Source organism: Oncorhynchus kisutch, linkage group LG23, assembly GCF_002021735.2.
Source record: "Oncorhynchus kisutch isolate 150728-3 linkage group LG23, Okis_V2, whole genome shotgun sequence".
Taxonomy (NCBI): Eukaryota; Metazoa; Chordata; class Actinopteri; order Salmoniformes; family Salmonidae; genus Oncorhynchus; species Oncorhynchus kisutch.
Window position 1 is genome coordinate 23,292,620 of NC_034196.2, and position 26,908 is coordinate 23,319,527.

Below are 26,908 nucleotides of genomic sequence, written 5' to 3' on the forward strand. Positions count from 1 at the left end.
CTGTTGGTGACTGGTGAGATTAGGGATTACACAGAGAAAAGAGGGAAAGTGGTTTTATTTTACTCTCACAGCGGAATAAAGGAAAAACCTATAACTCCAAATATTACATTCTGTGGATACAAATCTGGTGACTGAAACTCCACATGGGAGTGTTTGCGGGGATGCCTGTGGGGAGTGTGTGTGTGTGTGTGTGTGTGTGTGTGTGTGTGTGTGTGTGTGTGTGTGTGTGTGTGTGTGTGTGTGTGTGTGTGTGTGTGTGTGTGTGTGTGTGTGTGTGTGAGAGTGTTCTCACAGCCAGGTGCTAGTCTGTGTCCCCTGCCTGCTCTGAAGCCCACTCTGACTCTGGTCTAAAGCATGTCCAAGGTCTCAGAACAGCCCGGGGGAGCACAGTATCCACCAGTACCCTCTACAGACCTTCTTGGTGTCCCTTTAAGCCATATGCTCCCCTAATCTGACCCTGAAAGTGAAAGGGTCCAGCAGTGTCAAGCCTAGCTGGCTCTCGGGGGGATTGGGAGTTTAGAGGGAACAGGGAAGTGTTTCCTCTCCAGTGTGTGACTGGAAGTCTGAGACGTGATCAGAGAGCTAGGACAGCAAGACATGCTCTACCAGCCCTGCCTCTGCCTCACTATACTGCTTCTCACCATCTGTTTTATACATGCTCTACCAGCCCTGCCTCTGCCTCACTATACTGCTTCTCACCACCTGTTTTATACATACTCTACCAGTCCTGCCTCTGCCTCACTATACTGCTTCTCACCATCTGTTTTATACATGCTCTACCAGCCCTGCCTCTGCCTCACTATACTGCTTCTCACCACCTGTTTTATACATACTCTACCAGCCCTGCCTCTGCCTCACTATACTGCTTCTCACCACCTGTTTTATACATACTCTACCAGCCCTGCCTCTGCCTCACTATACTGCTTCTCACCATCTGTTTTATACATACTCTACCAGCCCTGCCTCTGCCTCACTATACTGCTTCTCACCACCTGTTTTATACATGCTCTACCAGCCCTGCCTCTGCCTCACTATACTGCTTCTCACCATCTGTTTTATACATGCTCTACCAGCCCTGCCTCTGCCTCACTATACTGCTTCTCACCACCTGTTTTATACATGCTCTACCAGCCCTGCCTCTGCCTCACTATACTGCTTCTCACCACCTGTTTTATACATGCTCTACCAGCCCTGCCTCTGCCTCACTATACTGCTTCTCACCACCTGTTTTATACATACTCTACCAGCCCTGCCTCTGCCTCACTATACTGCTTCTCACCACCTGTTTTATACATGCTCTACCAGCCCTGCCTCTGCCTCACTATACTGCTTCTCACCACCTGTTTTATACATGCTCTACCAGCCCTGCCTCTGCCTCACTATACTGCTTCTCACCACCTGTTTTATACATACTCTACCAGCCCTGCCTCTGCCTCACTATACTGCTTCTCACCATCTGTTTTATACATGCTCTACCAGCCCTGCCTCTGCCTCACTATACTGCTTCTCACCACCTGTTTTATATATGTTCTACTTTATCTGGTCTTGTATGACAAATAACATGTACAAATAGTATGTAAAAACACACACATGTTGCCAAGGGGCTGGTAAGACAAACAAATAGTCAGTAGGCAGGTCCTCTACAGTTACAGCACAGCATCAGATATCTCCATAGACATGGAAGACATGGACAGGTTCCCCCAGAGGGGCCAGAAAACTTCCCCATCTCACTCTCCCTTTCCCCTTCCCTCCTTCCCCCTGCTCCTCTCATGGCTGCTAGGCATCTCTGCCAGGAAAGAGGGGGGCCAGGGGTGCGAGGGGAGTATAAGGGGGACGAAGGAGGTTGCTCAGGACAGACTGACTGTTTCTGAGATAAGGTCTGAGGCCTAGCTGGTAGACTGACAGTGTTGCCACTGGAGCTCATCACCGGGATCGGCTGAGATGGGATTTTTGGAATTCTGGCCAGCGTCTCCTCTCTCTCTCTGGGTTCTTTACGTTAGTGAATCATACAGACCTGAAAAAAGGAAGACTCATTGATTTCAATGCATCTTTCAGAGGTGTGTTTCTGCAGCCAGGACTTATTACTCTGAGACTGTAGCAGGGTTTGGTGTTGTTAGCACCTCCTCGCTTGCCCATCTCCTTACAGTGTCAAACCTCAGGGGTGCTCTTTCACTCTACATGCAGTAGGCTGATGGATGGATGATGCTCCCTGTGTCTCTCCCCCATATCCAATCTGCATATTAACCTTTTACTGCATCAGGTGGCACAGAGCCAGACATCATGCCAGGTACAAGTGGCAGACAGAGAAGACAGTGGGAAGGGAGATATTGTAGGATAGTGAGAGAGGAGAGAGAGATAAGAGAGAGAAAGAAGAGAGAGAGAGAAGAGAGAGAGAAGAGAGAGAGAGAGAGTGAGAGATGTAAGGGAATGGTAAGATAGTGGAAGACAGATGCAGAAGGTAGGATAGATCCAGGAGGATCGATTTGTCTACTTTGTTTCGTCAATAGAGAGCCCAGAGGTCAAATGAGATTCCATAAGGCAACAGCAGCAGCCAGGTCTGAATAAAATACTGTACACACTAATCACACAAGGACAAAGACACACACACATCTTTTTGTTTTGGCCTACAGCTAAATGCTTTTTAAGTCCAATCAATTATAAACAACCATCAAAATTGCTGTTGGTTTTTGATGCGTTGTCTACAAGGTTATCTGGGGGTCAGGCTCCCTCTCTCTCCACCTCTGATCTGGCTTTTGTGCTTATTAGTGAAGACATACCCATCACTTTCCTGAGATTTTGCGCACACACACACAGGTAATCACAGTCACCCATACGCCTCACTACCACCTGACAGTTAGATAGATTACATCGTTCAGGATTCCTGACACTGCACAACACTGACCTTCCGCTCTGCCCACACACACCCACAGACACACACACACACACACACACACAGAGACACACAACCACTTGGACTGCTGGTATCTTACTGTAAGTAACCCAAGGAGAGTGGTTCTTGGGCAAAGTGCCTGTCTGTCCCTTACACTGATTTGTTGGAAGATGGTTTTCTCATTGCTTGACTGATGGACTGATGATATAAGGTGAAATCATCTGTGCTGTGATTGAGTCAAATCCCTTATCCAGACAGGCATTATATTCGTATTCCCTTTATCAGTCCAGTGGTGTATAACTCTGATTCTCAAGGGTGTATGCTGGTGTTTGTCCTAGCCTTTCAATCATAGGCTTTTTTAGAGCTGGATAAGCAGGTGTGAGGACTGTTGCAGGGTAGGTGGTCTGGTGTGGTGTGTGTGTGTGTGTGTGTGTGTGGCTGTATTGTGTTGTAGCTGGTGAGAGGGATCTCATCTTCCACTTCTTAAAGAGCCACACTGGAGTTGATAACTGTGCCAGGGCAATGCCACGGAGTGTGCTATAACTCGTCATGCATCGATTTCCAAGCCAGCGGGAGGTGGAGAGCTCACATGCACACACGCACACACACACACGCAAACACATGCACAGGATTCAGCAGGTGTAAAACAGTACAGTGAAATGCTTATCTTGCGAGCTCTTTCCAAACAATGCACAATAGAAGGTAGTAATACAGATAAAAACACATTAAATAAAATGTGTGAAATAAGACATGTTAAATGCGAGAGTAGAAAATATGAAATAAAAAGAAACAGGAGAATGCAGTTACTGTATGAACAGGTCTTATATGCAGTGCACTGCCAGATCCATTACTTCAATGTGCTACTGGAGTGATTGAGGAAGGAATGTACATGTCAACAGGGGTTGAAGTGGCTTGACCAGGATAAATACTTATGGTGATAATAATCATAATAAAAATATAGCATCATCGAATGGTAATATTAATCACTATAATCGATCTAGAGTGAATTAGAATATAATCAATTACTCACATAGAAACACGCACATATGTGCACACACACAAAGAGAGTGAGCTCTCTCTCCATACAGAGACACAGCTGGAAGCTCAGTTAACACACAAACAGTGTAAGCAGGGAGTGGAGCCCAGAACAGTCAACATGAGACTGGGATGAGAGAAGAGGAGAGGAGAGTTGTCACTCTATCAGTCCTGCTGGTTTGTTAATATGTCAACATAACCAGGAAAAGTGACCTGCCATGGAAAACATCTTGACCCTAACGTGACATCCGTCCTGATATCAGTATGTCTCCACAGATGGTAACATATGTCCAGTCGTTGTTCCATCCGAGGGTCAGAACAGTGTGGTTTAACTGTTGTATGATCATGTCCTCCTCTGAGACTGTTGTGTTGATGGTCAGTGATTAAAGAGTCGTGCCTCCACTATCTATACCAGGCCTGGGCAACTCCAGTCCTCGAGGGCCTGATTGGTGTCACACTTTTCCCTCATCCCTAGCAAACACACCTGATTTAAACTAATTGTACTTTTAACTGAAGATGTCGATTATTGGAGTCAGGTGTGTTAGCTGGGGCTGGGGCAAAAGTGTGACACCAATCAGGCCTCCGAGGACTGGAGTTGCCCAGGCCTGATCTATACTGTCCTCCTGCTGCGTCATCATAGATTTATACACAGTGTTCTCACACACCCATTTTGCCTGCAATAGCTCCTGAAAGTTTCCAGCGCTGTATAATCTGTGTTTATTACTCTCTTGTCCGTGACAATATTGACAATCTGTAGTTCCAGTGCAGCAATTGTTTGCTTGCGTGGGATTACAGGAATGAGGTGGCTATCCTTAGCAAGCAATTTCTTTGTTCTCAACTCCTGTGGCTGGACAGCACTCGGGCTTGATGGATGTATCCCGCCCAATCATCTGTCCCTATCCGAATGGCCTGTGCTACCTGGAACTTGCCTGCCAAGGAAGTCGTCTCCATCTGCTTCTCCTCCTCCATCACGTAGTGGAGCAAGATGATTCTCTAACCAGGGCTGGTCCCATGTCACAAGTTGTGGAAACCGAAGGCAGTGGTATGTTGCTAAGTGGACTAGAGTGTCTGCGAAAGGTCCGGAGCAGATTGACATGAGGAATAGCTTTGCCACCCTGGTGGCTGATGTACCTGTGCCTTCATTGCTGGGACTGCCTCCAACTACGCTGACTCCAGCAGCAGCTTCGTCTATTTTCGGCTCCTTTCCCTCTCTCTGGATCTGACAGGGCTCTGACTGCTGTGGGAGGACTGGACCTATTGTCAGGAGCTACATGTGCACGCTATCCTGCTTCTCGTGGGCCCGTGAAAGGTTCCACAAACTGTGTGAGGGGTAGGAATGGGCGGATTTCTCCATCACCTTCTCCGGCCATTGTATTGGGCAGTTCAATTGTGAGAAATGTCTCAGTCCCCGGAGCAAAAACGTATCCAAGAGCACCACAAGCATTTCGCTACACTCGCATTAACATCTGCTAACCATGTGTATGTGACAAATAAAATTTGATTTGATTTGAGTACAGGTCATCAATAAGCTGCTCCCAAACATTTTAAACCTGCTTCAGGAAAGTGAGTCTATCATAGTTCATGTGGTATTCAATGACATCACGAAGGTAAACTCAGAACAGTTGAAGATGGATTTTAAAGAACTGATTGGGTATATCTGGCCCTCTGCCATCTCTAAATTGTGGCATTGAACATTTCAGCAGACTTTTATCCCTCCATAACAGGCTGCGTGACTATTGCAGCTCTGTCGGGGTAACATTTATTGACCATTTTGATACCTTCTGGAAACTAATTAATTAACTAAGCTAATTTTATAAGGAGGATGGGATCCAGCAAAATTATTTGGGTTCCTGGATCCTTTCACAGCATTATAAGGCTGCATTGAGACAATGACTTATCAATGACCCAAGCCCAGCTCAGTTAATCCCAACCATTGGGTTGCTGAGTTGTCATAATACTTCAGCAAATGTACATTATTACAGGGGCATTGGAAGACACAATGTAAGTAACCAACCAGTCCCTCTAAATGCCCTAAATGCCTCTGCTGATCCTACAGCTATTGAATGCAGTAATCATGTGTATGAACCAGAGTTATGCTGTTAGCACTGAGGTGGTGTGCCCTAGTAGGAAGTCCACTGTGTGCAGCTCACCCTGCACTATCAGCTCACCCTGCACTATCAGCTCAAACATAAATAACATGAGAACATCTACTTCTGCTAAGCTTCCAAGTAAAGTAATGAAAACAATCAAGCATCCCAGAAAAGTGCTAAAAATAGCCCACATTAACATATGTAGCAAGGTTCATGAAATCAATCATTTGCTAGTAACAGATCACATTCATATTCTGACAATCTCTGAAACTCACTTAGATAATACCTTTGAGGACACAGTGGTAGCAATACATGGTTGTAACATCTATAGAAAAGACAGAAGTGCCAATGGTGGAGGTCTTGTTGTTTATATTCCGAACCACATTCCTGTAAAATGACTACAGGTTCATCTGCCTCACCTTAAGCCCATTCTTGTGTGAAGCTGCTATACACCACCAAGTGCTAACAGTATCTGGATAACGTGTGAAATGCTTGATAATGTATGTGACATCAACAGAGATCTATGTTTTCTGGGTGATGTAAATATTGACTGGCTTTCATCAAGCTTCACACTCAAGTAAAAGCTTCAAACTGTTAGGTCAACCTATACGGGTAGTTATAAACAGTTATAAACAGAACCACGTCACGGACACCGACATCTTGCTTCCAGACAAACTAAACACCTTCTTTGCCCACTTTGAGGATAACACAGTGCTATCTAACCGGCCCGCTACCAAGGTCTGTGGGCTCTCCTTCTCCTCTCCTTTAAACGTGTTAACCTTCGCAAGGCTGCCAGCCCAGACTGCATCCCTAGCCGTATCCTCAGAGCATGCACAGACCAGCTGGCTGGTGTGTTTACGGACATATTCAATCTCTCCCTATCCCAGTCTGCTGTCCCCACATGCTTCAAGATGGCCACCATTGTTCCTGTACCCAAGAAGGCAAAGGTAGCTGAACTGAATAACTATCACCCCGTAGCACTCACTTCTGTCATCATGAAGTGCTTTGAAAGACTAGTCAAGGATCATATCACTTCCACCTTACCTGTCACCTTAGACCTCAACCCCGCCCTGTGCGATTGGGTCCTGGACTTCCTGACGGGCCACCCCCAGGTGGTGAAGGTAGGAAACAACATCTCCACTTCACTGATCCTCATCACTGGCTGTTCACCCCATAAGGGTGCGTGCTCAGCCCCCTCCTGTACTCCCTGTTCACCCATGACTGTGTGGCGACGCACGCCTCTAACTCGATCATCAGGTTTGCAGATGATACAACAGCAGTAGGCTTGATCACGAACGAAGATGAGACAGCCTATAGGGAGGAGATGAGGGCACTCGGAGGAGTGTGGTGTCAGGAAAACAACCTCTCACTCAACGTCAACAAAACAAAGGAGATGATCGTGGACTTCAGGAAACAGCAGAGGGAGTACCCCCCTATCCACATTGACGGGACACCAGTGGAGAAGGTGGAAAGTTTCAAGTTCCTCGGCATACACATCACGAACAAACTGAAATGGTCCATCCACACAGACAGTGTGGTGAAGAAGGTGCAACAGCGCCTCTTCAACCTCAGGAGGTGAAAGAAATCTGGCTTGTCACCTAAAACCCTGACAAACCTCTACAGATGCACAATTGAGAGCATCCGGTCAGGCTGTATCATCGCCTGGTACGGCAACTGCACCGCCTACAACTGCAGGGCTCGCCAGAGGGTGGTGCGGTCTGCAAAACACATCACCTGGGGAGACTACCTGTCCTCCAGGACACCTACAGTACCCAATGTCACAGGAAGGCCAAAAAGATCATCAAGGACAACAACCACCTGAGCCACTGCCTGTTCACCCCACTATCATCCAGAAGGCGAGGTCAGTACAGGTGCATCAAAGCTGGGACTGAGAGACTGAAAAATATCTTCTATCTCATGGCCATCAGACTGTTTAACAGCCATCACACACACAGAGAGAGGCTGCTACATACATACTTGAAATCATTGGCCACTCTAACAAATGGATCACTAATCACTTTATTAATGCCACTTTAATAATGATGTTTACATATCTTGTCCCAGATGTATATACTATATTTTATTAACTAACAAAAAAAGAAAGTCGCACACTCCATGTATAATCTCCCAGCAATTTAATGGGTATTTACCAAAGTTGGTAGATACCCATTAAATTGCTGGGAGATTATACATGGAGTGTGCAACTTTCTTTATTTTGATAGTTTATAGTTTATTCGCCGTTAGTCAGCACCTCCACACAAACTATTATTCTGGGTGTGCGCCAGCTCATTAAAAAAAAAATGTATATACTATATTTTATATAATCTATCTCGTCTATGCCGGTCGGTCATGGCCCATCCATATATTTATATGTGCATATTCTTATTCTATCCCTTTACTTTTGTGTGCATTAAGTAGTTGCTGTGGAATTGTTAGATTACTTGTTAGATATTGCTGCACTGTCGAAACTAGAAGGACAAGCATTTCGCTACACTTGCAATGACATCTGCTTACCATGCGTATATGACCAATAACATTTGATTTGATTTGACAGCACAGGAATGAAATCATCAACATGTTTATTTGTTTTATTTGTTTTATTTATTTATTTCACCTTTATTTAACCAGGTAGGCTAGTTGAGAACACCTTTATTTAACCAGGTAGGCTAGTTGAGAACACCTTTATTTAACCAGGTAGGCTAGTTGAGAACAAGTTCTCATTTGCAACTGCGACCTGGCCAAGATAAAGCATAGCAGTATGACACATACAACGACACAGAGTTACACATGGAGTAAAACAAACATACAGTCAATAATACAGTATAAACAAGTCTATATACGATGTGAGCAAATGAGGTGAGATAAGGGAGGTAAAGGCAAAAAAAGGCCATGGTGGCAAAGTAAATACAATATAGCAAGTGAAACACTGGAATGGTAGATTTGCAATGGAAGAATGTGCAAAGTAGAAATAAAAATAATGGGGTGCAAAGGAGCAAAATTAATTAATTAATTAAATACAGTAGGGAAAGAGGTAGTTGTTTGGGCTAAATTATAGGTGGGCTATGTACAGGTGCAGTAATCTGTGAGCTGCTCTGACAGTTGGTGCTTAAAGCTAGTGAGGGAGATGAGTGTTTCCAGTTTCAGAGATGTTTGTAGTTCGTTCCAGTCATTGGCAGCAGAGAACTGGAAGGAAAGACAACCAAAGGAGGAATTGGCTTTGGGGGTGACCAGTGAGATATACCTGCTGGAGCGCGTGCTACGAGTGGGTGCTGCTATGGTGACCAGTGAGCTTGTAGATAACCAGTAGCCAGTGGGTTTGGCGATGAGTATGAAGTGAGGGCCAACCAACGAGAGCGTACAGGTCGCAATGGTGGATATTGTATGGGGCTTTGGTGACAAAACGGATGGCATTGTGATAGACTGCATCCAGTTTTTTGAGTAGAGTGTTGGAGGAAATTTTATAGATGACATCACCGAAGTCGAGGATCGGTAGGATGGTCAGTTTTGTTAGGGTATGTTTGGCAGCATGAGTGAAGGATGCTTTGTTGCGATATAGGTAGCCAATTCTAGATTAAATTTTTTGATTGGAGATGCCTAATGTGAGTCTGGAAGGAGAGTTTACAGTCTAACCAGACACCTAGATATTTGTAGTTGTCCACGTAGGTCAGAGCCGTCCAGAGTAGTGATGCTGGACGGGCGAGCAGACGATACGAAAGAGAGGTTCAACGGGCTAGTAATAGGGGTGCAACAATTTCAGCAGATAATTTTAGAAAGAGAGGGTCCAGATTGTCTATCCCAGCTGATTTGTAGGGTCCCAGATTTTGCAGCTCTTTCAGAACATCAGCCATCTGGATTTGCGTAAAGGAGAAATGGTGGGGGCTTTGGTGGGTGGCTGTGGAGGGTGCCGGGCAGTTGACCGGGGTAGGGGTAGCCAGGTGGAAAGCATGGCCAGCCGTAGAGAAATGCTTATTGAAATTCTCAATTATAGTGGATTTATCGGTGGTGACAGTGTTTCTTAGCCTCAGAGCAGTGGGCAGCTGGGAGGAGGTGATCTTATTCTCCATGGACTTTACAGTGTCCCAGAACTTTTTTGAGTTAGTACTACAGGATGCAAATTTCTGTTTGAAAAAGCTAGCCTTAGCTTTCCTAACTGTGTCATGACGTTGGCCTGGGGTAGGTTTATGACAGTCATAAATACCTCTTCCCCTCTTTTTCCTCTCTCTACCCTACTGATGTTACATTTGCAAATGCTTGGTTAACATAGAGATTCTGGGAACATCAGAAGGTGGGGGGAAATAAACTATATTCTGGTAATGTGACCAATTGAACATATGCGGTGATACTTAATGAAAATGATGTCAGTTCGGTTGTCATCTGAGACATTCTCATCAATGATAAGATGACATAAACTCTACAGTGGAAAGTCTACACATCAGAGTTATCGGATTCACATGGAATTGTTGTTCAATTTAAATGTTTGAATATGAAATTATTCGTGATGGGATGAAATGTGATTTTAGCTTCTAAAATGTAAGATTTGGGTTTTCATAAGATAGGGCTCTGCTCAATCAGTGTTCCGCCCCTGTGAAGGGACATGGGTTATAAAACTTTTCAGACACACCCTCCTCTCCCTTCCTATATAAAGCCTTGACGACAATGTAACCTCCTGTTCCGAGGACGTGAGGACGAATGGTTTAGATAATAACAACAGAACGAAGCCAACATCAGTGTGAGCTTTGGTTGCGAATGGTATGAACTTTGAACTCTTATTCACTACAGAAGTGATACCTCCTAGCCGTTGAGTTAGCAACAGCCGCTGCAAACGAGGGTTAGGAAGGAACAGACAGAGTATCCCGTCTACCACACAACGACGTTACTACAACGTATTCAATTTACCAGCAGAGACATTCTTCAAAGGACGAAGGACTCGTTTGGGCAACACGGCCTTCCATCTACCACAAACCTACCGAAGCGCAGCTCAGAGTAAATATTTATTGCATTTTCCTTTTCCAAATGGGTGGTAATTTAGAATGCATAAGATACTGTATTTACGATAGCACAGCTTCGCCCTTTGTTCCTCAGTCTTCCCGCTCTTTCACTCAAACCCAGCCCCTTTTCTTTTGTGTAACAAGCTGTCATATCTGTTCTGCGCTCTAGAGACGTTTTCCTTTATGATGTAATTTGTAATCAAGTTATGATTTAATTATGTGTATGTGTGATTAGTTAGGTATTTAGTAAATAAATAATTAAACCCAATTTTGTATCGCTGGTTCAACTTGTTAGCCAAGGTTCGTGCAGATAACCAAGAATTTACAACTTTCAGATGAGACTGAATTAAGATGACGATTAATATTGACTGCTATTGATGTCAAATATTACTCGTTCTTTAAGAGTTCATTCGGAAGATAACAGCTCTATAAATATTATTTTGTGGTGCCCGACTCTCTAGTTAATTACATTTACATGATTAGCTCAATCAGGTAATATTGATGACGGATAAATTATTTTATAGAATAGCATGTCATATCACTTAATCCGGCATAGCCAAAGACACGACAACTGCCTGTGTATATTTGTTCCTAACTTCCCTGAAAAGTTGCATATCACGGGGGCTATTCGATGCTAATGCAGAACGCCACATGATGTTTTGTGCTGGTCAAGGGCAGATAGGTCTGGAGTGAACCAAGGACTATATCTATTCCTAGTTCTACATTTTCTGAATGGGGCATGCTTATTTAAGATGGTGAGGAAGGCACTTTTAAAGAATAGCTAGGCATCATCTACTGACGGGATGAGGTCAATGTCATTCCAGGATACCCCGGCCAAGTCAATTAGAAATGCCTGCTCGCAGAAGTGTTTTAGGGAGCGTTTGACAGTGATGAGGGGTGGTTGTTTGGTCGCAGACCCATTACGGTTGTACCTGGTAGGTTCATTGATCATTTGTGTGAGATTGAGGGCATCAAGTTTGGATTGTAGGATGGCTGGGGTGTTAAGCATGTCCCAGTTTAGGTCACCTATAGCAGCACGAACTCAGAAGATTGATGGGGGGCAATAAATTCACATATGGTATCGAGAGGGCACAGCTGGGGGCAGAGGGAGGTCTATAGCAAGTGGAACTTGTTTCTGAAATGTGCATTTTTAGAAGTAGAAGCTTTAATTGTTTGGGTACAGACTTGGATAGTAATAGAGAACTCTACAGGCTATCTTTGCAGTAGATTGCAGCACCCCCCCCCCCCCCCCCCCCTCTTTGGCAGTTCTATCTTGGCGGAAAATGTTATAGTTAGCGACGGAGATTTCAGGGTTTTTGGTGTTTTCCCTAAGCCAGGATTCAGACACGGCTAAGACATCCGGGTTGGCAGAGTTTGCTAAAGCAGTGAGTAAATCAAACTTAGGAAGTAGGCTCCTAATGTTAACATGCATTAAACCAAGGCTTTTACGGTTACAGAAGTCAACAAATGAGAGCACCTGGGGAGTGGGGGTGGGGCTAGGCACTGCAGGACCTGGATTAACCTCTACATCACCAGAGGAACAGAGGAGAAGTAGGATAAGTGTACGGCTAAATGCTATGCGAACTGGCCGTCAAGCACGTTCGGAACAGAGAGTAAAAGGAGCAGGTTTCTGGGCACGATAGCATAGATTCAAGGCACAGTGTATAGTCAAAGGTAAGGTAGGATGTGAGTACATTGGAGGTAAACCTAGGCATTGAGTAATGATGAGATAGATATAGTCTCTAGAGCCGTTTAAACCAGGTGATGTCATCGCATATGTAGGAGGTGGAACAACATGGTTGGTTAAGGCATATTTAGCAGGGCTAGAGGCTCTACAGTGAAATAAGACAGTAATCACTAACCAGGACAGTAATGGACGAGGCATATTGATATTAGAGAGAGGCATGCGTAGCCAAGTGAACATATGGGTCCAGTGAGTGGTTGGGCTGACTGGGGACACGGCGATTCAGACTGTTAGCAGGCCGATGCTAACACGCTAACAGTTAGTTGGCCGGGGCTAAACGAGCTAGCATTTAGCAGACCGGGTTAGCAAGCAAGCAGTTAGTAGGGGCTAGCAGTTAGCAGACCGAGGCAGGCAAGCTAGCAGTTAGCAGATCGAGGCAGGCAAGCTAGCAATTAGCAGACCGGGGCAGGCTAGCCAGCAGTTAGCAGACCGGGGCTAGCAAGTTAGCCTATGGGGGACGTCGCGAAGGGGGGTAAGTGTTTTTTTGCCTCTTCGTATGGTGACGTCGATAGACCAGTCGTGGAGTTAGTAGGGTTCCAAGTAGCTCTAAGTAGCCGGCCTAGCAGGTTAGCAGAGTGGGACGTCAAGCGGGCATCGCGCCTGAGGCCTGTTGGCATCCGGGTTGCGGTTAGCTAGCTGTGATGATCCAGATGAAAAGGTTCAGAGTTTGTGGTAGGAATTCGGGGATATGGAGAGAAAAATAGGTCCGGTATGCTCTGGTTTGAAACGCGTTGTACGAGCTGGCGAGAGCTTTCCGAGCTAAAGGTTAGCTGATGAGCGCTAGCAGTGGTTAGCTGACTGATAGCTGGTAGCTAGTTAGCTAGCTAGCTTCAGTTGAGGTATTCCAGTTCAGAGGTAAATGGAAATACTTTAGGGGAAAAAAACAGATCCACACCACATTGAGTGAGGCGGGTTGCAGGAGAGTATTTTGAAGTTGAGGTTTAGGAAACATATTAAAAAGAACGTGAAGAAAAAGATATATACACATGGGACAAGACAAAGACAAAGACGTCTGACTGCTACGCCATTTTGGATTATAGAGTCCTAATGTATTGATCATATCTTTACTAGTTCTGCAGAAATTTGCTTTAAAGCAGTATTTAAAGCTATTTGATATAGTAATCACAATATAGTAGCCATATCTAGGAAAACCACAGTTCCGAAGGCTGGGCCTAATAGTGTGTAAGAGGTCACACAATAAGTTTTGTGGTGATTCCTATGTTGCTGATGTAAATAATATTTGTTGGTCTGTGGAGCAACCAGAGGCTAAACTTGACACATTTATGAAATTGCTTATTGCAGTTACTAATAAGCATGCACCCATTAAGATGATGACTATAAAAATGGATAAATCCCTGTGGATTGATGAGGAATTGAACAATTGTATGGTTGAGAGGGATGAGGCAAAAAAAAATGGCAAACGTAATGGCTGCACATCTGATTGGCAAACATATTGCAAATTGACAAATCACGTGACTAAAATGAATGGAAAGAATAAGAAACTTTACTTTGAAACTAAGAAAAATGGTGTAAAGTATGATAGTAATAATCTTTGTAGCACCTTAAATGAAATTTTGAGCAAAAAGGCAAATTCAGCTCCATCATTAATTTAATAAGATGGCTCATTCATCACAAAGCCCACTGATATTGCCAATTATGATTTTTTTTTATTGGGAAGATTAGCAAACTTAGGCATGACATGCCACTAACAAGCATTGACACTACACATCCAAGTATAACTGATCTCATTATGAAATATTTTGAATTCTGTAAAGTGAGTGTGGAAGAGGTGAAAAAATTATTGTTGTCTATCTAAGCCTTCTAGAAAGTGTGTGCCTTCTGGCCTGGAGTGAAGCAAAAGTAATTCCGCTACCCAAGAATAGTAAAGCCCCCTTTATTGGCTCAAATAGCCGACTAATCAGCCTGGTACCAACCCTTATTTAACTTTGGGGGAAAAAAATGTTTATGATCTGATACAATGCTATTTTACTGTAAACAAATTGACAACAGACCTTCAGCACGCTTATAGGGAAGGCCATTCAACAAGCACAGCACTTACACAAATGACAGAGAAATTTATGATAAAAAGGAGACTTCAGTGCTGCTTTTGTCATTATTGATCATAGTCTGCCGATGGAAAAACGTATGTGTTATGGCTTTACACCCCCTGCTATATTGTGGATAAAGAGTTACCTGTCTAACAGAACACAGAGGGTGTTATTTAAATGGATACCTCTCCAACATCATCCAGGTAGAATCAGGAAGTCCCCAGGGCAGTGACATGCCATTGGCTTTGAGTAAAATAAGTGTGTCTATGTATGCAGGTGACTCAACACTATACACGTAAGCTACTACAGCGAGTGAAATCACTGAAACACTTAACAAAGAGCTGCAGTTAGTTGCATTGTATTTAGGATAAAATCATTCACTAAACCATAAACCTCAACATAATCTTGTAAATAATGATGTAGAAATTGAGCAAGTTGAGGTGACTAAACTGCTTGAGTATCCCTAGATTGTAAACTGTCATGGTCAAAACATATTGATGCAACAGTAGCTCAAAGGGAGAGAAGTCTGTCCATAATAAAGCCCTGCTGTACCTTCTTAACAGCACTATCAAGAAGGTAGGTCCTACAAGCTCTAGTTTTCTCGCACCTGGACTACTGTTCAGTCGTGTGGTCAGGTGCCACAAAGAGGAACTTTGGAAAATTACAATTTGCTCAGAACAGGGCAGCACGGCTGGCCCTTAAATGTACACCGAGAGCTAACATTACTAATATGCATGTAAACCTTTCATGGCTCAAAGTGGAAGAGAGATTGACTTCATCACTGCTTGTGTTGAAATGGGCGAATGCACCAAGGTGTCTGTTTAAACTACTAGCACACAGCTCGGACACCCATGCATACCCCACAAGACATGCCACCCATAGTCTACTGATAAAAGCAGTAGAATCAGATTTAAAAAAACATACAAATACACCTTATGGAACAGCGGGGACTGTGAAGAGACACACAAGTACAGACACATGTACACCTGATAAGACACACAGTCTACACACACATACACATGGATATTGTATTGTAGATATGTGATAGTAGAGCAGTGACCTGAGGGAACACACTTAGTGTTGTGAAAGTTTTATGAAATGTGATATTTTAAATTGTATATACAGTTGAAGTCGGAAGTTTACATACACTTACATTGGAGTCATTAAAACTAGTTTTTCAACCACTCCACAAATTTCTTGTTAACAAACTATAGTTCTGGCAAGTCGGTTAGGACATCTACTTTGTGCATGACACAAGTCATTTTTCCAACAATTGTTTACAGACAGATAATTTCACTTATAATTCACTGTATTACAATTCCAGTGGGTCAGAAGTTTACATACACTAAGTTGACTGTGCCTTTAAACAGCTTGGATAATTCCAGAAAATTATGTCATGGCTTTAGAAGCTTCTGATAGGCTAATTGACATAATTTGAGTCAATAGAAGGTGTACCTGTGGATGTATTTCAAGGCCTACCTTCAAACTCAGTACCTCTTTGCTTGACATCATAGGAAAATCAAAAGAAACCTCAGACCTCAGAAAAACAATTGTAGACCTCCACAAGTCTGGTTCATCCTTGGGAGCAATTTCCAAATGACTGAAGGTACCACGTTCATCTGTACAAAGAATAGTACGCAAGTATAAACACCATGGGACCACGCAGCCGTCAAACCTGTTCAGGAAGATGCATTCTGTCTCCTAGAGATGCGAAAGGTCAAATCAATCCCAGAACAACAGCAAAGGACCTTGTGAAGATGCTGAAGGAAACAGGTACAAAATTATCTATATCCATAGTAAAACGAGTCCTATATCGACATAACTTGAAATGCCGCTCAGCAAGGAAGAAGCCACTGCTCCAAACCTGCCACAAAAAAAGCCAGACTACGGTTTGCAACTGCACATGGGGACAAAGATCGTACTTTCTGGAGAAATGTCATCTGGTCTGATGAAACAAAAATAGAACTGTTTTGCCATAATGACCATCGTTATGTTTGGAGGAAAAAGGGGGAGGCTTGCAAGCCGAAGAACAGCATCTCAACCGTGAAGCATGGGGGTGGCAGCATCATGTTGTGGGGGTGCTTTGCTGCAGGAGGGACTGGTGCACTTCACAAAATAGATGGCATCATGAGGTCAGAAAATTATGTGGATATATTGAAGCAACATCTCAAGACATCAGTCAGGCAGGAAGTTAAAGCTTGGTTGCAAATGGGTCTTCCAAATGGACAATGACCCCAAGCAAACTTCCAAAGTTGTGGCAAAATGGCTTAAAGACAACAAAGTCAAGATATTGGAGTGGCCATCACAAAGCCCTGACCGTAATCCTACAGAATATTTGTGGGCAGAACTGAAAAAGCGTCTGCGTGAAAGGAGGCCTACAAACCTGACTCAATTACACCAGCTGTGTCGGGAGGAATGGGCCAAAATTCACCCAACCTATTGTGGGAAGCTTGTGGAAGGCTACCCGAAACGTTTGACCCAAGTTTAACAATTTAAAGGCAATGCTTCCAAATACTAATTGAGTGTATGTACACTTTTGACCCACTGGGAATGTGATGAAAGAAATAAAAGCTGAAATAAATAATTCTCTCTACTATTATTCTGACATTTCACATTCTTAAAATAAAGTGGTGATCCTAACTGAACTATGATAGTACATTTTTACTAGGATTATGTAATTGTCTGGTTGTAGCTGGTGCAGAGGAGTCAGGCGCAGGACAGCAGAGATGAGTAACAAGAGTAACTTTACTCAAATATTCCAATAACATGTCGTAATACCGATCCCACAATAACGGACCGAACATACATAAAACAATCACGCACAAAAACCATAGGGAAAACAGAGGGTTAAATAATAAACATGTAATTGGGGAATTGAAACCAGGTGTGTAAAACAAAGACAAAACAAATGGAAAATGAAAAGTGGATCGCGGTGGCTAGAAGGCCGGTGACGTCGAACGCCGCCCGAACAAGGAGAGGGACCGACTTCAGCGGAAGTCGTGACAGGTTAAATGTCAGGATTTGTGAAAAACTGAGTGTAAATGTATTTGGCTAAGGTGCATGTAAACTTCCCACTTCAACTGTAACTGCCTTAATGTTGCTGGACCTCAGCAAGAGTAGCTGCTGCCTTGGGGATCCTTAATAAATACACATTGTTTTTCTCTCGCCCCCTCACTCTGTCTTTCCCTTTCTCTTATTACCTCTTTTCTTAATCCGTCACTCTGTTTTCTCTCTGATGACGTGTTGTCCTCCTTTAGGGTCTGTTCTCTCAGTACTGAGCACTGTCCTCTCTCCATCTCTCTCTCACCATCTCTCTCTCTGGGTATTAGGAGTCTCTTAGAGGCAGAATGATGAATGCCCAAGCCAGTGTACAGTATGAAAAGGCTTAGACTTATATAACAGGCACTCATAGTTCACCGAATGCGTTATTCTACTGAATCCAATCCATAAAAAAACTGGGGTGTGTTGTGGCAGTTGGACTATTGGGCGACACAGGACCTACCAGCTCAGCAGAACCACCCCGAATCATAGCAAAACCCCTCGGCCCACAATCTTCCATTCTCTCCACTCTCCAGTCAGCAGATGACTGAAATGCTGATGTCTTCATTTTTCTAAATCAGCTGCTATAGATGTCAAATTTCCCCATTTCAGTTCTTTCTCTGGTAGCTTTTGCAGCTATCAGATGTGTTAGATTGGCTTCCATAAATCAGACAGTAAACAAAGTCTCTGGGCCAGTGGCTGTGTGTGAATGTCCACATGTGGTAAGAGTGATGAGTTTTCAGCTAGCTGCTGAGTTAAGCAAGCAGGAAGTCAGAGTGCTTTGGTTTGGTTTGACAGAACTGTTAAGGTGCAAACACACTGCTTACAGCTGCCTCCTTCGCAGAATCAATGCTTTCAGAAGTGTCACTTTTCTCTTTCACACTCCAGGATTTGAGATGTTAAACATACACTTACGCACGTGCACACACAGACACACACACACACTCACAGACACACACACACTGATTAGTGTAGTCCAGGCGACTCACTTTATAATTTTGTTCATTCGGTGTAGTTGGTTTGAATTTGATTAATTTTGTTATTTTACGAGGTAGGAGGAGTTGTACATTTTGATTTAAAAAAAACGTAACTTGATGTGTTTCTAGTGCAAGTTAGAGTCCCTAAAACTTAGCCAGAAAGTTTTTGCAGTTTGGAGCACTGAACTCTAATAATTCCATGGACGGAGAGGCACATATCATCGGTAGAATTGTGGTGTCAGCACAAAGCAATTTGACTAATGGAATATGTGGAGTGTTGTCAATAGAATGGGGGGGGGGGGGTTCCTGGCTATCGATCCAAGTAATTTATCACTCAACGCTGATCAAAAGCCCATTTAAACCCAAACCAGCTCTGACTGCATGCTCAGAGATGAAGGAGAAAATGCTTGAGTGAATATGACTGTTTAAGAGAGGAGGTCAGAACTCTCAATAGAGCCAGACATGATTAACTCTCTGGAGATTTATCTCTCTAGTCATCAGTGTTAGGTGCGAGTAGTGTGCATTTACTGGAAACACACACACACACATATGCAAGCTCAAACACAGGGACGCACAAACACACACACTCATTGTGGGCCGCAGATACGTTTATACTTTTATACTTTGGTTATCTGTTCATAGCCACCTTTTCCACACATACACGTACACACCAGGGTTAGCTGGCAATAAATAAAAGACTATCAATAAAACTGTTACCGGCCAAAATGCCCGGGAGGAAAGAAATCCCATTGCAAAATAATGCTTTTTATTCATTTATTGAAATACATTTGATCGTCATGCTTATCGGTCTATAGGTTAATTAGTGGAATTAAATTGGCCTATGTGTATTTTTGTTAGTCATCATGCAGCCTATCTTATTTATCCAACAAAACTATCACATGTGCACAGCATACTAAGTTGAGTGGGATTTCTCCTGCAACTCCTCAGCTGGTTGATGCGTAAGTGTAAAGAGTAAAATATGTGCTTGTATAAGCCCATCCCAATTCTAAATGCAATCACATGTTAAAACCTGTTTTGGTGCACGATTAAAAAGAGCTACGCCTACTATTTTGATTTCTCAACTGGTAATTGAAGCACGCCTCCCATTCACCATTCAAGTGCAGGCAACAGGCTATCAATGCGTCACCACCACTTTACAATGTGAGCTGAAGGCAGTATGCATTTTGAAAACATAGCCCTACTTAATTGTTTGAAACCTGAATGTTTTACTTCATATTATCAGACATATCTTACCTTGCTTCAAAGTAGCTTATAGGCAAATACGACCATAGAAACATGGAGAAAATTATTTTATAAAGACTTCATAGGCAGTAAGTGAATTTGGGGAAGTTTGGGGAAGCTTACAATTTATCCTAACATTACTACCAATCTACATGCCAGTTATGATTTTCATATGCACATTTTCGTGGAACATTTTGATTTCAATAAAAACAATGTTTTAGTTTCTCAAAATCATTATCACGTGATTAATCATACAAATCTGAATTAAAATGGTAAAAATTGTAAAGTTCAAATTCAACTAATGCGAGAGCACAAGGTTCCGCCGTATGGACACATTGATACACTGTGATCCATTGGCTATTAAAGAAAGGAGTGCATGGAACTCAGCCTGTAGACCTATAACTTCCATTGTCATCTAAGTCAAAACACATAAAGCAGACAAATAAAAACAGTAGAAAATATAAAGGGCAAACCATTCACACAATGAAACAGTGAATGTGCAAGAATTAGCGGTAGACAGCTGAGCCATTCTGGAGAGAGACTTGCCTATGTCTTCGCCACACACCCCTCCCCTTCGTTTGACTCAATTTTGAATTATACTCAAGACACTATCTTCACACTTATTTGAAATGCTTTTAACTAACTGACGCAACTTAATAATCAGCTAGGCCTATTGCCACGAGTTCTGTCCAAATTGCAGGCTTCCCAAAAAGGCATACAGTAGGCCTACAAGCTGGTGATTTGAAACAATCGATAGCTCTAAAAGAAAATTTATCCTCGATTCCTCTGTGGCTAAGTCATGCTTTCTGGTGAAGTATTTTGAACTATTTTTTTTCCTGTATAGGCCGGAGTAATTATATTATTTTGGCAAATTGATTTAAATTGACTTCCCTAGCCTATTCCAAGTGCAACCTATGAAAGACTTCCTAGTATGCCATTTCTCTCCTGTGCTTTTTCAACTTGCCTTCCTTGTCCAGAAGCCAAAGGCATAATCCTAGTCATATTAGCAAACAATCCTAGTTTTAGCATCTTTTGTTCCCCCTCTTTCTAAGTTTCTGACAAAGATTTTCATTTCGGTCAAATGTGAAACTGCTCTCATCCGTTTTCCCGCGAATTGCATCCTGGCAAATGTTTGAAAATGATGTTTTATTGTCCGCTTCATTACAGGAGTGGAATGTCCTGTTAAGATGAATTACCATAATTGAAATGTGATTTCTGTCATCCTGAGCACCGTGGGTGGACGCCACCACAACAGAAACCCTGCAACACACATAAACACATTCTAACAAACATCAACTGCATTCATTCAAACATTCACAGGAATGATTGGAATGGCTTTTAACTCTTCCTGTTGTCTCTTCCAGGATTGGCTGAGTAAGTATGGGTACCTCCCGCCCCCTGACCCAGTGACTGGACAGCTCCAGACCAAGGAGGCCCTGACCAAAGCCATCAAAGCCATGCAGAAGTTTGGAGGACTGGAGGAGACTGGGGTGCTAGGTGTGTGTGTGTGTGTGTGTGTGTGTGTGTGTGTGTGTGTGTGTGTGTGTGTGTGTGTGTGTGTGTGTGTGCTAGGCTTGGGCGATATACCATATACCGGGGTATTTTTGGGGGGCTGCGTGCTATGCAACTGCTTATAAGTTAAGTATAACTATAAGAAATCTAAGATGTGTCAAATAAGTTATATCCTGCTCAGAGCTCCAGCTCTGCATTTGGTTTCCTAACTTGCTAGATAAGTGGCTAGGTGTCAAGATCAACCTTCTTGGTTACAGCAGTGACATTCAATCCCCTTCGGGATCAAGATCACTGTTGCCTAAATAGATTCATTTTTTTAATAGTGCCCCTTGTGTGCACATTCAGAAATACCGTATAACCCAGAATGGTACAGAAACGGTATGACGGATATCACCAAACCAATGTTCTCTCAAATAAAATTTGCCACTGAGCAAATTGAAGGTTTGCTGAGCCCAAACTTGAACATTGTGAAATTTCTGTTCAACTTCCTGCGCACTTTACTGTGAACACTGAGGCTGTACTCGCTTTCAGTTACAGTTTTAACAGTGGCCATGTAGGCTATTGTGGCTATTTGATCATAATGTAGGCCTACCAGTGTGGCCTACCAATCAAAAACTATGGAGAAAATGCATCCCATCATTTTTTATTATGTAAATTGCTGTTCATTCATCATTCAGCCTACAGTAGCAGCCAATGTGTGGTGTTCAATGTAGGCCTACATTCCATGAATCCTTTGGAAAAAAAACATGCAGGGCTTGACATTAACCTGTTTATCCACTGAAAATGTTGTTGCGTTGTTTGATGCAAGAAACTACTTTACAAAATAAAATGCATTATTATTCCCATACCATTATTACAGAGAATCAGACAAATTATGCTACCCTCTGCCTATTGCTACTTAGCTTATTCAAGCCTGATTCAAAATACAACATTGCCCCTTGAAGACACAAAAAGCTCTTTATCTGACTTGTTTTTCAAAGGTGTCTACAAATGTATAGGTTTTGTGCTCTTGTAGGAAGCAATCACTACCTAATTGCTGACTACAAATGATCTATAACTGGGATACTCACTAACTAGTAAAGGATATAAACTAAATGTGCACAAGTGGCTACATGCAGCTCTCGCTTTGATCTCAAAACAAGGGCATCTATTCACGACCGCTCATGCTGTAAACACAGTCCAGTTCAAAGTAAATGGCACAGATCCATATATGGCAATGGTCTATTTGCATAAAGCCCTACTGCAGCTATGATTGTTTATGCCACACCAGTCTGTGTAGAGTATGGGCTGAGTAGTGCGTGTCTCCGATGCGTTCTGCCGACAATAAAATCTCTTGCATAGTTCATTTTGTTTTGGTATGTTGCATTGAAAGTGGCTAATATTGTACAGATTCAATCACAATTGTCACAGTAAAGGGAAACGTTAATAGTGCTAACAGGGAAAGCTCTAGGACAGTGGGCACCAACCTTTTCTGAGTCAAAATCACTTTGAGTCAAAATGCAAGCCGAGACCTGCCACTCAGAATTTTTTTTTACATGGCTTAAAAAGCGTAAGCCAGCCTCCCGGGTGGGACAGTGGTCTAGGGCACTGCATCGCAGTGCTAGCTGTGCCACCAGATACTCTGGGTTCGCGCCCAGGCTCTGTCGCAGCCGTCTGCGACCGGGAGGTCCGTGGGTCAACGCACAATTGGCTTAGCGTCGTCCGGGTTAGGGAGGGTTTGGCCGGTAGGGATATCCTTGTCTCATCGCGCACTAGCGACTCCTGTGGCGGGCCAGGCGCAGTGCACGCTAACCAGGTCGCCAGGTGCACGGTGTTTCCTCCAACACATTGGTGCGGCTGGCTTCCGGGTTGGATGCGCGCTGTGTTAAGAAGCAGTGCGGCTTGGTTGGGTTGTGTTTCGGAGGACGCATGGCTTTTGACCTTCGTCTCTCCCGAGCCCGTACGGGAGTTGTAGCGATGAGACAAGATAGTAACTACTAACAATTGGATACCACGAAATTCTGGAGAAAAGGGGGTAAAAATATTTTTTTAAGTGTAAGGCTATGCAACATTAACCAATTAAAAACAGTACTGTAACAATGAGGTTTGTGCAGTAAGCTATAGGCCCAATACATTATCACCGCATGTTGGCTTTACTTGAATTTCCCAATGCACTGTAGTTCGGGAGCTTTTTGAAAATAATATTTAAACATTTGAGGTAGGCTATATGATCACACCGATAATAGATCCTTTGTAGCATTACTTGTGAAGCACAGCTGAGTGAGCATACATTTAAATAATTTGCTTTTCATTTTTATTTTACTGGGCTGATGGTGCCTGCATCTGATGGTCAGTCTCAGAGGAAGGAGAGAGCAGCAGACTGAGGGTCCGCCTCTCAACATCCCTCTGCTCTCCTTTTCCTCCACTGACAATGATCAAAAAGGAACACTGTCTTCCAGATGATGACAAAACTCAAGTCGCACCGCATTCAATTTTCCGATGACACAACAGTGGTAGGCCTGATCACCGACAACAACGAGACAGCCTATAGGGAGGAGGTCAGAGACCTGGCCGTGTGGTGCCAGGACAACAACCTCTCCCTCAATGTGATCAAGACAAAGGAGATGATTGTGGACTACAGGAAAAAGAGGACCGAGCGCACCCCTATTCTCATCGACAGGGCTGCAGTGGAGCAGGTTGAGAGCTTCAAGTTCCTTGGTGTCCACATCACCAACAAACTAACATGGTCCAAGCACACCATGACAGTCGTGAAACGGACACGACAAAACCTATTCCCACTCAGGAGACTGAAAAAATTTGGCATGGGTTCCTCAGATCTTCAAAAGGTTCTACAGCTGCCACATCGAGAGCATCCTGAGTGGTTGCGTCACTGCCTGGTATGGCCTCCGACAGCAAGGCACTACAGAGGGTAGTGCGAACGGCCCAGTACATCACTGGGGCCAAGCTTCCTGCCATCCAGGACCTCTATAACAGGGGGTGTCAGAGGAAGGTCCTAAAAATGGTCTGTTCTCTCTGCTACCACACAGCAAGCAGTTCCGGAGAGCCAAGTCTAGGTCCAAGAGGCTTCTAAACAGCTTCTACCCCCAAGCCATAAGACTCATGAACATCTAGTAAAATGGTTACCCATTTGCATTGCCCCCCCCCCTCTCCACACCACTCTCTGTTGTCATCTTTGCATAGTCACTTTAATTAACTCTACCTACATGTACATACTACCTCAACTAACCGGTGATCCCCCGCACATTAACTCTGTACCAGCACCCCCCTGTATATATTGTTATTTTTTACTGCTGCTACTTAATTACGTGTTACTTTTCTCTTATTCTTATCCATATTTTTTGAAACTGCACTGTTGGTTAGGGGCTCATAAGTAAGCATTTCACTGTAATTTGTATTTGTTGTATTTGGCGCATGTGACTAATGAAATTTGATTTGATTTGATTATTTATGCCTCATAGACAAATTCATGTTGTTACTCTATTAACAGAGATGAATGAAATATGAAATATTGAAATATTCCTCGATATTAAAAAAGACCCAAGCCACTAATAATAACACCAACGCATGCCTGTAGACACACGTTCCTACTCATTCATTACTGCTGCAGTGTTTGTTGTAGCACTGAGTGGAAATAGGAAGAACGCACATTTTATGGCTCATAAAAGTGTTGACAGTGCTGTGTAAGAACTTAAACATGAACTCACATCTCTTTGCTGTATTTGTTGACAGTCTCTCTCTAGTCAAGGGTTCTTAACGTTTTGAAATCTCACAGTATTAACTTTGCTGTAGCTTTCTTTTATGCCTGCTACGTTACTGCAGACACAGTCATATGAGCCATCCGATTGGCCAGCGCTAAGCCTATAGTGCACCTGATTTACTCTCTGGGCCCGCCGGGAAGGCAGAGTTTGTACCTTCAGACACATGAAATGGTTCAAAATGGAAACTGTTCACCTGTTCACAGGGCAACTGAATCCGGTGCACCTACCGCCAAAAACCTGATTCAGTTGTTTCAAATTCAAATGTTTGGCGATCGACTAGGAATTCCTTGGAGATCGACCAGTCGATCACGATCGACAGGTTGGTGACCACTGCTCTAGAATCTCGTACTTCTGTCTGTGGGCTGATATTTCTGCCAACCCTAGTGTGTGTGTGTGTGTGTGTTGAACACATTGTCTTTGCCTTTGTTGTTTTCGTTCTGCTAAAACAATATAAGAAATGTAATGGATGGACATGCTCACTAGTTTATGACTCTATATGAATGTGTACATCTGTTTCGGTTCCCCTGATCAGACCAAGCTACCCTGGGCCTGATGAAGACCCCGAGGTGTTCTCTCCCAGACCTGTCTGAGACGGAGGTGATGGTGGGCCGCAGGAGACGAGCTCTGGTCGCCCAGAACAAGTGGAGCAAGAGACACCTCTCCTGGAGGTATAGTCCCTGTCACAGTTTCTGTGTTATTTGATTGTTGTTTCCTTAGGTTACCGCTGGAGGGCACCCTTACCCTGTTTTCTAGTTTCCAGGATACCCTGATTATTACTTTTTAGATTCACCTGTGTTTAATTACTTTCTCTGTTCACCTGGTTGCCTTGTTTCTGTTAAGACTCTAAGTAAAAGGTCTGGATTACCCTTACCTCTGCTTGCTGTGTTTCTCTGCGCCTGGGTTCGAGTTCGTACTAGCACTATTGTTACAGTAGACCTAAGCCTACAATGGACCCATCAGAGATTCCTCAGTCGTCCGAGGAACATTCCGAACTCTATTTATGGTCGGCTCTCACACACTATGGAACTGTGAGGCGCGGCTGCAGACATTGTAGGAGGATTTAAGAACTCTTGTGTCTGCTCTGCAGACAGGACAGGCGGGAGCAACTGCTGCTGCACTGTGGCTTTTTCTAATCCTCCACTCCCTACCAGCTCAGCATCTTCCTACCTTCGGGAGACTCATCTCCCGGCACCGGAGAGCTATGAGGGGCATCCTGGGAGGTTTCATGGGTTCCTGCTCCAATGCTCGCTGGCCTTCGAGCTGCAGGCATCAACGTTTCCGACCTAGCGTTCCAGAGTGGCATATGTTATCTCCTTGCTCTCAGGACGGGGTCTGGCCTAGGCCACAGCCATATGGGAGCAGCAATCAGACATTTGTTTTAATTGGCAAAGCTTCACCCAGGAGATCAAGAGTGGCAGGAACACTGCTCAAAGACTCATTGCGCTTTGGCAGGGCAGCCGGAGCGTAGCTGATTACACCATTGACTTTCAGACGCTCACCACTGAGAGTGGTTGGAATACAGAGGCACTTCACTCAGCCTTTCTGAACGGACTCAGCGAGGTTCTCAAGGATGAACTGGCTTCCC

At 43.6% G+C, this 26,908-nt stretch overlaps 1 protein-coding gene across 1 annotated transcript in view; it reads left to right on the forward strand.

The window, feature by feature from the left end:
- Window positions 1-26,908, forward strand: part of LOC109868558 (matrix metalloproteinase-17-like) — a 103,659-nt gene that overhangs the window by 33,022 nt on the left and 43,729 nt on the right. The window contains exons 2-3 of the mRNA XM_020458196.2: window positions 21,418-21,550; window positions 25,856-25,991. Coding sequence (XP_020313785.1) covers window positions 21,418-21,550; window positions 25,856-25,991 — 269 coding nt within the window. The remainder of the gene's footprint in view (window positions 1-21,417; window positions 21,551-25,855; window positions 25,992-26,908) is intronic.